At 46.8% G+C, this 14,186-nt stretch overlaps 1 protein-coding gene across 23 annotated transcripts in view; it reads left to right on the forward strand.

Moving 5' to 3' along the window:
* The first annotated feature begins 915 nt into the window (after positions 1-915).
* The window catches only part of LOC110490359 (CUGBP Elav-like family member 2), a 243,817-nt gene continuing 230,546 nt past the window's right edge, over positions 916-14,186 (forward strand). For 7 of the 23 annotated variants that reach the window (XM_090200484.1, XM_090200486.1, XM_090200506.1 and 4 more), the window contains exon 1: positions 955-1,137. In XM_090200484.1, coding sequence (XP_090056610.1) covers positions 1,085-1,137 — 53 coding nt within the window. In that variant the 5' untranslated portion in view covers positions 955-1,084. Of the gene's footprint in view, positions 1,138-14,186 lie in introns of all 23 variants that reach the window. The other 16 variants (XM_090200473.1, XM_090200476.1, XM_090200493.1 and 13 more) reach the window with 6 other exon arrangements.

The following is a 14,186-nucleotide window of genomic DNA, read 5'->3' on the forward strand; positions in this document are numbered from 1 at the left end:
GACTTGTTTATTGTTTACTCCATGTGTAACTCTGTGTTGTTGTCTGTTCACACTGCTATGCTTTATCTTGACCAGGTCGCAGTTGTAAATGAGAACTTGTTCTCAACTAGCCTACCTGGTTAAATAAAGGTGAAATAAAAAATAAATAAATACAATTTTGCAGCCTATAGTCATACTGTGCTGCAGCGTCACATCGGCTGAGAGGGGAGAGAGGAGCCGGGAAAAGAAAGTTGACTTTTATCAACAGGAAGTGAACAATGACAGTGTTTTGGCCTAATGAAAATAGATGGAGATGGCCTAACCCAGTATATTTTCTCTGCTCCATTAGATAAGCAGGCTACTACTGAACATAACTTGTAGATACAGTGTCTACCTCTCTGAATAATTGCAATGAAAGCCTATTGGGCCACCTGTAATAACAATTCATGGAATTTCTTATCTGTTCATAGCCAATGTTATGTTAGGCCTATAATTTGTGCGTTGAGGATAAGATTTTTTCCCAGATTTCATTCTGTATGGCATGAATTAGCACATTGATTTGAATGTAAATCAAGTCTAGCAGGACAGATGATGCAGGCAAGTCTACCACAGCTACCAATTGAAATAGGACACATTAAATAACAATTTGTGTGATATAATTGTATCCCTGTCGATAATCATTAGGCAAAGTGAACCTGGCTTATTTAAAAAATAACAGGATGTGATGTGTGCATATGCCATGTTATTTCTGAGCAAATCTAATAAATAAGTTATAGCCTAGGTGATTATTGTAAAGACACAATTTCCGGTGCTTTGGATGAAAAGTGCTCTTGAATAAATAGTCACTAATGTGTTCTGTATAGGATCCTAATATTGTTTTATGAGGCTTTGGGGATGGCTGGAGAGGTGGAGAAATCGGTCGCTGTGTGTAGCGGCAGAGCGCAGGCTTTCAGCAGGGGGCGGAGGGAGAGAGCTATGACAGCGCTTATCACACAACCAAGAAGTAGGACGAGTTGCATCCTAGCGCTACTGTCATTTGCAGACGGAGTACAGCTCTCGCCGCTTTTGTTCAGCTATCGCGCCCCGTGCTGCTAGCTAGTCAACAATGGTTTCTATCATTTCAGACCTGGACCCACTGAAAAACTGGAACGTGTTAAGGTAAGTCCAAGTCCCGGTTTCTAGCTCGCCAGCAGAAATGATAGGAGTGAATTGTTGAGATACCCTAAGTGCGGTGCTGGGTGGGACGCGGGGGGCAAAGGGTTATCGCTGGTGAATGGATGTAGCGACTTATTCCGCGGACGTACCCACTTGCATTACTTTGTCTTAAAGAGATACTGCGATATTCTGGTATTTAGCCCCTTTTACACTTATCCAGAGTCAAACTCGTGAATACTATCTGTATGCCTCTGCATGCAGTATGCCAATAGAGGAAGTTAGCGGTAGTTTTGCGTGCCAATGTTAACAATGACTGGAAGTCTACAGGTAAATTAACAATGCTACCTACAGTACAGCAGCAATACTGCGCCCTGGGCAGTTTTAAATGGGGCGATGTCGGGTCCTGTTTCGGTAAAACTCTGTTGAGAACAATGTACTGTAGACTTTTGGATTTCTCTTTTCTCCCCCTCTGCTGTCGTGTCTGACGCATGCAAGCTGCTCATCAGCCCTTCATCTTATTAACCCTTGGTGATCTTCGCTCTCGCACCGTGGACCACAAAGTTCCTCAACAATTTACAGTTGCCGATACCGTAGACTCTGGGCACCATCATCATCCTCACCGACCGGTAGCCTAGACTACTGTCTTTGAGAGCTGCGTTTTCACAACGCCCTGGAGTCACAATGGCTACGTATTTATTGCAAATGAAGCATTGAGGGAACATTTATTGCAAGTTTATATCCCCTTCACGTAGCTCTCTTTTGTTAATGAAAAACTGTCATTTACAGTTTAGCCTAAAACATTCCTTTTTTTTTTTAACACAACATGTTTAGCTTACCAAAGGAAGATGCGTTACTCTGCTCCGTCTCTGCACCTCCTGAAGGAATACACTTTTATTGCTTCAAGTTTTCACATCCCATTTTCAGAGCAATGTGTAGCCTACTTTCATTATAGTGCTCAGCAAGGTCATTTCCTGAAAGAATGCTGTGACGCTAGCTGAGAAAATAACCTACCCGCGCTCAGAGCCGCTGGAAGTAAGGGTGCTGAAGGTGCTACAGCACCACCTGAAAAATCAGAATAAAAATATATTTTTCCACAAAAGTAGTGCACTGGGGCTTTAAAAGTCCTGTATTAGCCACACCCCCAAACTACTTCCCACAGCTATGCCTGTACCTGTGGTCCTCTGTCCAGTTCCTCTCTGTTTCTCTGTTTCCTCTCTGGTTACACCAATATATATGGCTCTGGGCTACACCAACACTCTACCCTAACACTTCATGTTACCATCTAATAGCCTACACCTGCAAAATGTGTATTAATGCATTCACTGTCATTTGACATTTTAGTCGGCATTTGTGCATTTTAAATGCTGGAATTTGAATATTGAAGACTTTTGATACTAAATAAGTCATGATAATTCCCTCGACGGACTCCTCATCAGCAGAGATGGTCTAGTTCTGATTCTGAAATTCTATTTTCAGTTTGAGAAGCCACAGTGACGATGGAGCACGAGGCTCCAGATATCTCATGCAGAGCTTAAAAAGTCCTCTTTTAATGCTGCTTTTTATCATTCCCTATTTAAATATCCCTTATTCCTTACTAGAAATTCCTCATCAATAAATCAGGAATATATATATATTTTTTATCACAGGAACCCTAAAGAACATGCTTATTGCTGCTGTGACTGTGTGCCTGTGAAGACGGAATGATGTCAGTCTAGCCTTATAGTGATGGCCCCATGGAGCCTGGGGCATGAAATGGCTTGTGGCACTGACCCGTACACACTCACATTAAAAGGTGAAGATGGGGAGGATGACCCACTGTTTCTCTACGGAGGCTATTTCCTGTCTTTCCTATTCCACTGATCTGTTTGGTTAACCAGGACGCCCCTCTGGGTGATAGAGAATCTTCGTAATATTGGCAGTTGGTACCTCTGATGAGTATATCGGGGAAAGGAATTCTTGGCCTTTTCAGTCAACTTTTGCATGTGTGAATGAAATAGTCTCTCTTTTCTAAGTGGACATACACACACACACTGCGCTGGTAAGCGGAGGGCGGGCCCCGACCATTGAGGGATGTAATCTGTTGTTGAAGTACAGGATGAGAGATGAGTGGGGGAGGATGAGGAGGGGAGTGATGGAGGGGTATTTGTCTCTGTCTTTATTAAACCTCTGCTGCTTTAGATTAGCTGCAGGAGCAGCTGTCCCTCTCTCAAGACTGAGCATCTTAATAAAGACCAGCTTAGGGCTGGCCCTCCACACACACACATCCTCTTCTATCTCCCCCTTCTCTTTTTCTCTCTCGTTCTGTCTCTTTTCTCTTTCACCGTTAGCTTAGTGTATTATAATGAAGCAACTCTGTGCTTCTTCTCCGAGGCACAGCCGCATCTCCCTAATGAGGATCACCTCCGACAGACACACACATACACACACACACACACACACACACACACACACACCATTAAGACACCAACAGTCCCAACCACCTCTGTCACATACAATTAGCAGCAATCCCTGTAGCGTGGTATATTTTGTGCATGGTGTTATTGTGGGGTTGGATAATATGCAGGACCGAAGAAGTACAATCTCTCCGTTATCTTGGATGTGGTGTACACTGTATTATCTTGGATGTGGTGTACACTGTATTATCTTGGATGTGGTGTACACTGTATTATCTTGGATGTTGTGTACACTGTATTATCTTGGATGTTGTGTAAACTGTATTATCTTGGATGTTGTGTAAACTGTATTATCTTGGATGTTGTGTACACTGTAGCTTCTGGTATAGTTTGTTGAGATGATTATGTGGTCTCGCATTTATATAATTTTGCTCTCATTCCGGAGTATTCAGCATATGACCGTCCATCATGCCCACTGCACTGTACGGAACGTGGGCTCATTTGCTGTTGTCAGAGGACACATTCCTGAAGATCTAATGAAGTCGGTTTGATATGATGTATCTGATGTGTGACCGATAGGGGAGGTTGTGTGGAGGTGAGTGGTGCTGAAGGATAATAACATTTTGATATGAAGACTGTTAGAAAACCAACGTGTACTGAATGTGCCGATTTCAACCGAAACAGAGTATTATTTCTAAGGTTCTCGATCTGTGTCTTAACGATAATCTGCCTGCTGCTCCAGATGGATATGAACCATCTGCACCCTCCTCTGGTCCTCTGGTCCCCTGGTCCTCTGGTCCTCTGCTCCTCTGGTCCCCTGATCCTCTGGTCCTCTTGTCCTCTGGTCCCCTGGTCCTCTGGTCCTCTGCTCCTCTGGGTCCTCTGGTCCCCTGGTCCTCTGGGTCCTCTGGGTCCTCTGGTCCCCTGGTCCCCTGGTCCCCTGGTCCCCCGGTCCTCTGGTACCCCGGTCCTCTGGTCCCCCGGTCCTCTGGTCCCCTGGTCCTCTGGTCCTCTGCTCCTCTGGGTCCTCTGGTCCCCTGGTCCTCTGGGTCCTCTGGGTCCTCTGGTCCCCTGGTCCCCTGGTCCCCCGGTCCTCTGGTACCCCGGTCCTCTGGTCCCCTGGTCCTCTGGTCCTCTGCTCCTCTGGGTCCTCTGGTCCCCTGGTCCTCTGGGTCCTCTGGGTCCTCTGGTCCCCTGGTCCCCTGGTCCCCTGGTACCCCGGTCCTCTGGTCCCCCGGTCCTCTGGTCCCCTGGACCTCAGCTTACTTCATCCTTATCTGATCAACTCCAGGGTGTGGCTGCTGCAGCCTTTCACCAGCTCCATCTGACTATCATACAGTTATCACGAACACACACACATGAACACACACACATGAACACACACACACACATTAACACACACACACACATGAACACACACACACACACACACACACACACACACACACACACACACACACACACACACACACACACACATGAACACACACACACACACACACACACACACATGATCGCACCCAGACAAAAATATCCCGTATATGCACGTATGTCCGTGCATACATACATGCATGCATACGCACGTACACACAAAGCTCAGTTTATCTGTGTAACAAAGTGTTGTTGTGCGGTGTAACAAAGTGTTGTTGTGGGGTGTAACAAAGTGTTGTTGTGCGGTGTAACAAAGTGTTGTTGTGGGGTGTAACAAAGTGTTGTTGTGGGGTGTAACAAAGTGTTGTTGTGCGGTGTAACAAAGTGTTGTTGTGGGGTGTAACAAAGTGTTGTTGTGCGGTGTAACAAAGTGTTGTTGTGGGGTGTAACAAAGTGTTGTTGTGGGGTGTAACAAAGTGTTGTTGTGCGGTGTAACAAAGTGTTGTTGTGGTTGTTGTGGGGTGTAACAAAGTGTTGTTGTGGGGTGTAACAAAGTGTTGTTGTGGTTGTTGTGGGGTGTAACAAAGTGTTGTTGTGGGGTGTAACAAAGTGTTGTTGTGCGGTGTAACAAAGTGTTGTTGTGGGGTGTAACAAAGTGTTGTTGTGGTTGTTGTGGGGTGTAACAAAGTGTTGTTGTGGGGTGTAACAAAGTGTTGTTGTGGGGTGTAACAAAGTGTTGTTGTGGGGTGTAACAAAGTGTTGTTGTGGTTGTTGTGGGGTGTAACAAAGTGTTGTTGTGGGGTGTAACAAAATGTTGTTGTGCGGTGTAACAAAGTGTTGTTGTGGGGTGTAACAAAGTGTTGTTGTGGGGTGTAACAAAGTGTTGTTGTGGTTGTTGTGGGGTGTAACAAAGTGTTGTTGTGGGGTGTAACAAAGTGTTGTTGTGGGGTGTAACAAAGTGTTGTTGTGGTTGTTGTGGGGTGTAACAAAGTGTTGTTGTGGTTGTTGTGGGGTGTAACAAAGTGTTGTTGTGGGGTGTAACAAAGTGTTGTTGTGCGGTGTAACAAAGTGTTGTTGTGCGGTGTAACAAAGTGTTGTTGTGGGGTGTAACAAAGTGTTGTTGTGGTTGTTGTGGGGTGTAACAAAGTGTTGTTGTGGGGTGTAACAAAGTGTTGTTGTGCGGTGTAACAAAGTGTTGTTGTGGGGTGTAACAAAGTGTTGTTGTGGGTTGTAACAAAGTGTTGTTGTGGTTGTTGTGGGGTGTAACAAAGTGTTGTTGTGGTTGTTGTGGGGTGTAACAAAGTGTTGTTGTGGGGTGTAACAAAGTGTTGTTGTGGTTGTTGTGGGGTGTAACAAAGTGTTGTTGTGGTTTTTGTGGGGTGTAACAAAGTGTTGTTGTGGGGTGTAACAAAGTGTTGTTGTGGTTGTTGTGGGGTGTAACAAAGTGTTGTTGTGGGGTGTAACAAAGTGTTGTTGTGGTTGTTGTGGGGTGTAACAAAGTGTTGTTGTGGGGTGTAACAAAGTGTTGTTGTGGGGTGTAACAAAGCGTTGTTGTGGGGTGTAACAAGGTGTTGTTGTGGGGTGTAAAGCATGTCTGTTGCTCTCCTAGTCAGCCTCTCCTATTCTGAATAGCAGTTCAGTTATTCCATAATGAGAAACAGCATGCTTATTAATTCCACCTGATTACATCCAGAATTACACTTAGCACACACACACGGAGCAATGACAAGGTAGGTCTGTTATTAGATTAGGGAGCGAGGAGAAGTCAGGTTTGTATTCTATTACAGGGCTGGTTAAATAACTGTTGGATGTAAACTCCGATGCCTGCCAATACGAGAGAGAGAGAGAGAGAGAGAGAGAGAGAGAGAGAGAGAGAGAGAGAGAGAGAGAGAGAGAGAGAGAGATGACCGTCCATCATGCCCACTGCACTGTACGGAACGTGGGTTCATTTGCTGTTGTCAGAGGACACATTCCTGAAGATCTAATGAAGTCGGTTTGATATGATGTATCTGATGTGTGACCGATAGGGGAGGTTGTGTGGAGGTGAGTGGTGCTGAAGGATAATAACATTTTGATATGAAGACTGTTAGAAAACCAACGTGTACTGAATGTGCCGATTTCAACGGAAACAGAGTATTATTTCTAAGGTTCTCGATCTGTGTCTTAACGATAATCTGCCTGCTGCTCCAGATGGATATGAACCATCTGCACCCTCCTCTGGTCCTCTGGTCCCCTGGTCCTCTGGTCCTCTGCTCCTCTGGTCCCCTGATCCTCTGGTCCTCTTGTCCTCTGGTCCCCTGGTCCTCTGGTCCTCTGCTCCTCTGGGTCCTCTGGTCCTCTGGGTCCTCTGGGTCCTCTGGTCCCCTGGTCCCCTGGTCCCCTGGTCCCCCGGTCCTCTGGTACCCCGGTCCTCTGGTCCCCCGGTCCTCTGGTCCCCTGGACCTCAGCTTACTTCATCCTTATCTGATCAACTCCAGGGTGTGGCTGCTGCAGCCTTTCACCAGCTCCATCTGACTATCATACAGTTATCACGAACACACACACATGAACACACACACATGAACACACACACACACATTAACACACACACACACACACACATGAACACACACACACACACACACACACACGAACACACACACACACACAGAGAGAGAGAGAGAGAGAGAGAGAGAGAGAGAGAGAGAGAGAGAGAGAGAGAGAGAGAGAGAGAGAGAGAGAGAGAGAGAGAGAGAGAGAGAGAGAGAGAGAGAGAGAGAGAGAGAGAGAGAGAGAGAGAGAGAGAGAGAGAGAGAGAGAGAGAGATGACCGTCCATCATGCCCACTGTACGGAACGTGGGTTCATTTGCTGTTGTCAGAGGACACATTCCTGAAGATCTAATGAAGTCGGTTTGATATGATGTATCTGATGTGTGACCGATAGGGGAGGTTGTGTGGAGGTGAGTGGTGCTGAAGGATAATAACATTTTGATATGAAGACTGTTAGAAAACCAACGTGTACTGAATGTGCCGATTTCAACCGAAACAGAGTATTATTTCTAAGGTTCTCGATCTGTGTCTTAACGATAATCTGCCTGCTGCTCCAGATGGATATGAACCATCTGCACCCTCCTCTGGTCCTCTGGTCCCCTGGTCCTCTGGTCCTCTGCTCCTCTGGTCCCCTGATCCTCTGGTCCTCTTGTCCTCTGGTCCCCTGGTCCTCTGGTCCTCTGCTCCTCTGGGTCCTCTGGTCCCCTGGTCCTCTGGGTCCTCTGGGTCCTCTGGTCCCCTGGTCCCCTGGTCCTCTGGTACCCCGGTCCTCTGGTCCCCCGGTCCTCTGGTCCCCTGGACCTCAGCTTACTTCATCCTTATCTGATCAACTCCAGGGTGTGGCTGCTGCAGCCTTTCACCAGCTCCATCTGACTATCATACAGTTATCACGAACACACACACATGAACACACACACATGAACACACACACACACATTAACACACACACACACACACACATGAACACACACACACACACACGCACACACACACACACGAACACACACACACACACACACACACACACACAGAGAGAGAGAGAGAGAGAGAGAGAGAGAGAGAGAGAGAGAGAGAGAGAGAGAGAGAGAGAGAGAGAGAGAGAGAGAGAGAGAGAGAGAGAGAGAGAGAGAGAGAGAGAGAGATTTAACGATAAACAATGTAGAAACCCTTTGGAGTGTAAGGTAGAGATCTAGGACCGGAGCCTCACTAACTTGAGATGCGCGCGTGACGCACTGCTGCTCCAAGCAGCGTTGCATAAATCATGTGTTAACGTCACTGGGAAGGACATTTGCAGGAAAAGTTGAATTACCCACACACGCAGATCTCAGGTCTGGATTATTCAGACATGATAAATCATAAACGGATGTTCATTCAATCACACAGTGAGCCCTTTGGACCCTGGTCACAAATAGTGCACTATATTGAGAATAGGGTGCCATTTGGGGTGCAGAAATAACAGCATCGATAAGCCATAGGCTCTTTTCACCTGTGGCCAATCATGTAAATAATGTATGATCTGTCGACCACACAAGTGCCCCAGTCTGGAAACGGAAGTGTATGTGGAGTGACTTTGTCACTAGGGGATTTGAGTATAGATGAAGGAGTAGGAGGGGTTGGAGGATTGGGAGGGCGGGGATGGGAGGATTGGGAGGGCGGAGGGGATTGGGGTGGGGGGGGGGGGGGTCATTGAGCATTTGACCCAGTGTTAGTTTTAATTAATCCAGTTAAATGTGGATCTGACTCAGTGTGGCTTTATCCCCGAGACACAAATCTATCTACCTAATTACTGAGGACAGTGTCTGTCTGATGCGGATTAAATCTGTAGTGTGTGTGTGTGTGTGTGTCCGTAGCCTGCTAACCCCTGCAGGTCATAGGATCACACACACGGAGTCTAAATCCACCCTTTGCGGTTGAACAGTGGCAAGGGACAGCTGTGGTCCTGGCTTTTCATCTGCACCCCAATGGATGTGCATTGTGTGGCCAGTGTGAGTGTGACACCAGGCTGGGTAGAGACGGGGGGTGAGGCCCCTACCCTGGATCTAGTGGTTCTGGTGTGGAAGTGGACATTATATGCTCAGCATTATTCTCAGTGTTTTAAGAGAGCCTCTCTGAAACAAAACATTGACCGTAAGCCTGGGCAATGCAATGACCGACAGGGTTGTTAAAGTGAAAGTGATGAATTGAGAGAGTGATGAAGCTACTCTGACCCGTGGTGTTAGAAAGGAAAGAGGTGAAGAGCAAACCAGGCAGGGTGGTAGACGGAGAGAGAGCAGGGGGGAGAGGTCGGTTGGCCTGCTCGTCTGTGATGGACTCCGGTCACCACGGCGATTCACTCTTCAGCTGGACCCCTGTCAATCAAAGCATTGTAACCCGGGAGCGGGGGCGGGGGATATTGTGCCACGGCAATGATGGGAACAATACAGCGTTCAGTGTTTCTGTGTGAATGGCTCAGACGTTGGGGTGCGGGGAGAGGGGGGTGCGGGGAGAGGGGGGTGCGGGGAGATGGGGGTGCGGGGAGAGGGGGGTGCGGGGAGAGGGGGAGTGCTGGGAGAGGGGGGGTGCGGGGAGATGGGGGTGCGGAGAGAGGGGGATGCGGGGGGAGGGGGAGAGGGGGGGTGCGGGAGAGGGGGAGTGCGGGGAGAGGGGGATGAATTCTTCCACGTCAAACCCCCGAAATCAGTTGAAGATAATTACATATTTTAGCTCAGCGAGCTGGATAAAACCGAGAGAGACAAAGGAGGGAGAGGGAGAGACCGAGAGAGAGAATGCGAACAGGAGAGAAAAGGGGGAGGGGCATGACACCCATCATCTCAGATTGTTCTGAAATTGTTTCTGTAGTTAGAAACAGAAGATTAACATTCTTGCAACATTCTTTTGTTCAAATGTCATTTTAAAAATAGGCAAATCGATTGCACCCAATTTGGCCACTTTAATGTATAGGATTCACATTCTATTCAATAAATATAGTACCCAACATCTGATTTAGTCCAAACTTCTTCCTACCATTGAGTAAGTCAAATTCCAGTATCAGTTATCTGTCTAAGAGGTGGTATTATAATAACAATATTAATCATTTATTAAACTTCTATAGAATCTCAAAGCACTTCAACAGCAACAAAACAACACGCAATATACAGTGTCATGACAGGTCAACCAATCGGGGCCAAGTCTTCTCTCTGGAGACGAAGAGGGTTGGTTCATGGCTTGAGGGAGGGAGCTGGTCTGAGGATGCTAGATGATGGTGATGGAGTCTGCTGGTGATCTTGTAGAGGGCAAGTCTGGGGACCAGCCTGAGCTACTGGACTTCTCTTCTTCCAATCTGTGTAGCGCTGCTCACCAGAAAGCTCACCACACAAAGTTCAGAATAGTAGCCAGTCGTCCTCACCACAAGCTCTCTGTCTCGGCTGTATTCCTCTCCCATTCCTCTCCCACTTTCAGGCCAGTCCTGAAATCAAGCTCTCTGTCTCGGCTGTATTCCTCTCCCATTCCTCTCCCACTTTCAGGCCAGTCCTGAAATCAAGCTCTCTGTCTCGGCTGTATTCCTCTCCCATTCCTCTCACACTTTCAGGCCAGTCCTGAAATCAAGCTCTCAAAGGATCTGGAACTGGCAGCCAGGTGAAACAGACATTTATTTTTCTATTCAATTTATGTGTATATTTTTTACCCCTTTTTCGGGATATCTAATTGGTAGTTACAGTCTTGTCCCATTGCTGCAACTCCCGTACGGACTCGGGAGAGGCGAAAGTCGATAGCCACGCATCCTCTGAAACACGACCTTGCCAAACCGCACTTCTTAACACACTGCTCGCTTAGCCCAGAATCCAACCGCACCAATGTGTCGGAGGAAACACCGTACGACTGGCAACTGAAATTAGCGTGCATGCACCCGACCCGCCACAAGGAGTCGCTAGAGCGCGATGGGACAAGAATGGCCAAACCCTAACCCGGACAACGCCATGGCCAATTGTGCGCCGCCTTATGGGTTTCCCAGTCATGGCCGGCTGTGGCACAGCCTGGGATCAAACCCTGGTCTGTACTGTCTCTAGCACTGCTGTGCTAGACCACCCGGGAGGCCCTCAGATGCATTTTCTAAACAAAAACATTATCCAGCCAGCTAGCCAAAACAAAAACATTATCCAGCCAGCTAGCCAAAACAAAAACATTATCCAGCCAGCTAGCCAAAACAAAAACATTATCCAGCCAGCTAGCCAAAACAAAAACATTATCCAGCCAGCTAGCCAAAACAAAAACATTATCCAGCCAGCTAGCCAAAACAAAAACATTATTCAGCCAGCTAGCCAAAACAAAAACATTATCCAGCCAGCTAGCCAAAACAAAAACATTATCCAGCCAGCTAGCCAAAACAAAAACATTATCCAGCCAGCTAGCCAAAACAAAAACATTATCCAGCCAGCTAGCCAAAACAAAAACATTATCCAGCCAGCTAGCCAAAACAAAAACATTATCCAGCCAGCTAGCCAAAACAAAAACATTATCCAGCCAGCTAGCCAAAACAAAAACATTATCCAGCCAGCTAGCCAAAACAAAAATATTATCCAGCCAGCTAGCCAAAACAAAAACATTATCCGGCCAGCTAGCCAAAACAAAAACATTATCCGGCCAGCTAGCCAAAACAAAAACATTATCCGGCCAGCTAGCCAAAACAAAAACATTATCCAGCCAGCTAGCCAAAACAAAAACATTATCCAGCCAGCTAGCCAAAACAAAAACATTATCCAGCCAGCTAGCCAAAACAAAAATATTTGCAAATCTCAAAAACACCAGATATATGCAATAAAAAAATGGGGGAAAAACACATACTTTTTTTATTTATGTAGAATATTTACAGAGCTCGATGCCTAGGCTTCCTCACAGCGCCATGGCAACCATGATATGGAGCTGCTGCTTAAACTATTGCTTCTTCATCCTATGTGATGTATTCCCTGTGAATCTAATTTCCCTGTTCAGACAAATTAGCCATTGAAGTCGCTTGCATTATTTACTATAAATGAGTGTGAAAGTAATAGGTTTTGCTCACTAGATGCCGCTGTTCCTGCTACTGCCACAACCTTTTATCAATTTTGCTCGGGTAGCACGCACACACACATCTTTGAGTTGAAAACCAATAGCTTTAGCTCATAAGGAAAATATATTGTGTGGTCATCCTCACAATTCAAGCCAGTCCTCCATGAAAGCCAATCAGTTTGTCCTCCTCTTAGCAACCTAATGCTTCAACCCAACTGTCCTTGAATAGTCCAACAGCTCTCAGAGAGGCCTGTCCCTATGGTGCAATTCTCATATGAAGACTTTTCCTACAAGCCCAACATTTGAGGAGAAGGGTTACACTGAACAGGCCTAAACTGAAACATAATCAATCATAGTAGGATAGTGTTAGTAATAATATTACCATGTCATTTACCATTTCCCACCTATTTGTCTCTTCCCATAGACAGATCAGTGTGTATAAGACATGCTGTATCCGTGTTGTGGTGACTGTGATGTGTTCTCCCTCCCTTCCACTGAGAGGTTCAACTCTGTGTGTCAGCCATATACCAGGGAAACATGCTGGCTTAAAAGCCTCCGTGGCGCTGTCTCATGCATGTCTCTCTCTGTGTGCGGTGTGCAACACTGAACTGTGACAGAATAAGAAACACACACACCACGCTGACAAATGCATGAGGCAGAACCACCGAGGCTTTTAAGGCAGCATGTTCCCCTGTATATGGCTGTTTGTGGCTGTTATCAGATGTTGTATTTTTTGGGGGATGTTATCCGACACACGTTTCAGGGACGTGCTCTGTTTGATACATTCCCGCATCCCTCTCTTTTTATGCAGTGGCACACACATTCTCACACCCCACGGCCATGTCAGGACCCCTCTCTCTGTGCCATATCCCAGGGCTTTGACTGACTGAGTGTTGTAGCATGTGGCTGCTATAGAAGCCATCTCTGGTGGCACTATAGTAGATAAGCTTAGTCATCCGTCGTCAGCCCTGGGTGTCTAGTCAGTCGACTACTTAAAACACACACACACACACACACACACACACACACACACACACATACACACACACACACACACACACACACACACACACACACACACACACACACACACACACACACACACACACACACACACACACACACACACACACACACACACACACACACACACACACTGTTTAATCCTGGCTCTGTTTTACTGCCGAGCTTTGCTGTTGCTTTGTTTTAGTCTTAGTCTCAGAGACATTAGGGTGTGTTTATACACTGTAAAGCTTCTGCCATAATTCAGGTTTAGCCCCCCCTATGTATGTGTGTGTTTCCCCGGGTACACTAGTCTCACAGCCTCCTCTGGGCTGAAATCATCTGTAGGGTTTATGAGTAGGGCTTAGAACGGCTGGGAAACCAGGGAGGGCTCTCTCGCTCTCTCACTCACTCTCTCTCTCTCTCTCTCTCTCTCTCTCTCTCTCTCTCTCGCTCTCTCTCTCTCTCTCCTCTCTCTCTCGCACTCTCTCTCTCTCTCTCTCTCTCTCTCTCTCTCCTCTCTGTCTCGCTCTCCTCTCTGCCTCTGTCTCTCTCTCTCGCTCTCTCTCTCTCTCTCTCTCTCTCTGTCTATCTCTCTCTCTGTCTCTCTGTCTGTCTGTCTGTCTGTCTGTCTGTCTGTCTGTCTGTCTGTCTGTCTGTCTGTCTGTCTGTCTGTCTGTCTGTTTCTGTCTTTCCTTCTTTCTCGTTTCAGTACATCGTCCTCTTTCCGAC

The sequence above is a fragment of the Oncorhynchus mykiss genome, chromosome 15 (assembly GCF_057628025.1).
Source record: "Oncorhynchus mykiss isolate SJ-2025 chromosome 15, ASM5762802v1, whole genome shotgun sequence".
NCBI classification, from domain to species: Eukaryota; Metazoa; Chordata; class Actinopteri; order Salmoniformes; family Salmonidae; genus Oncorhynchus; species Oncorhynchus mykiss.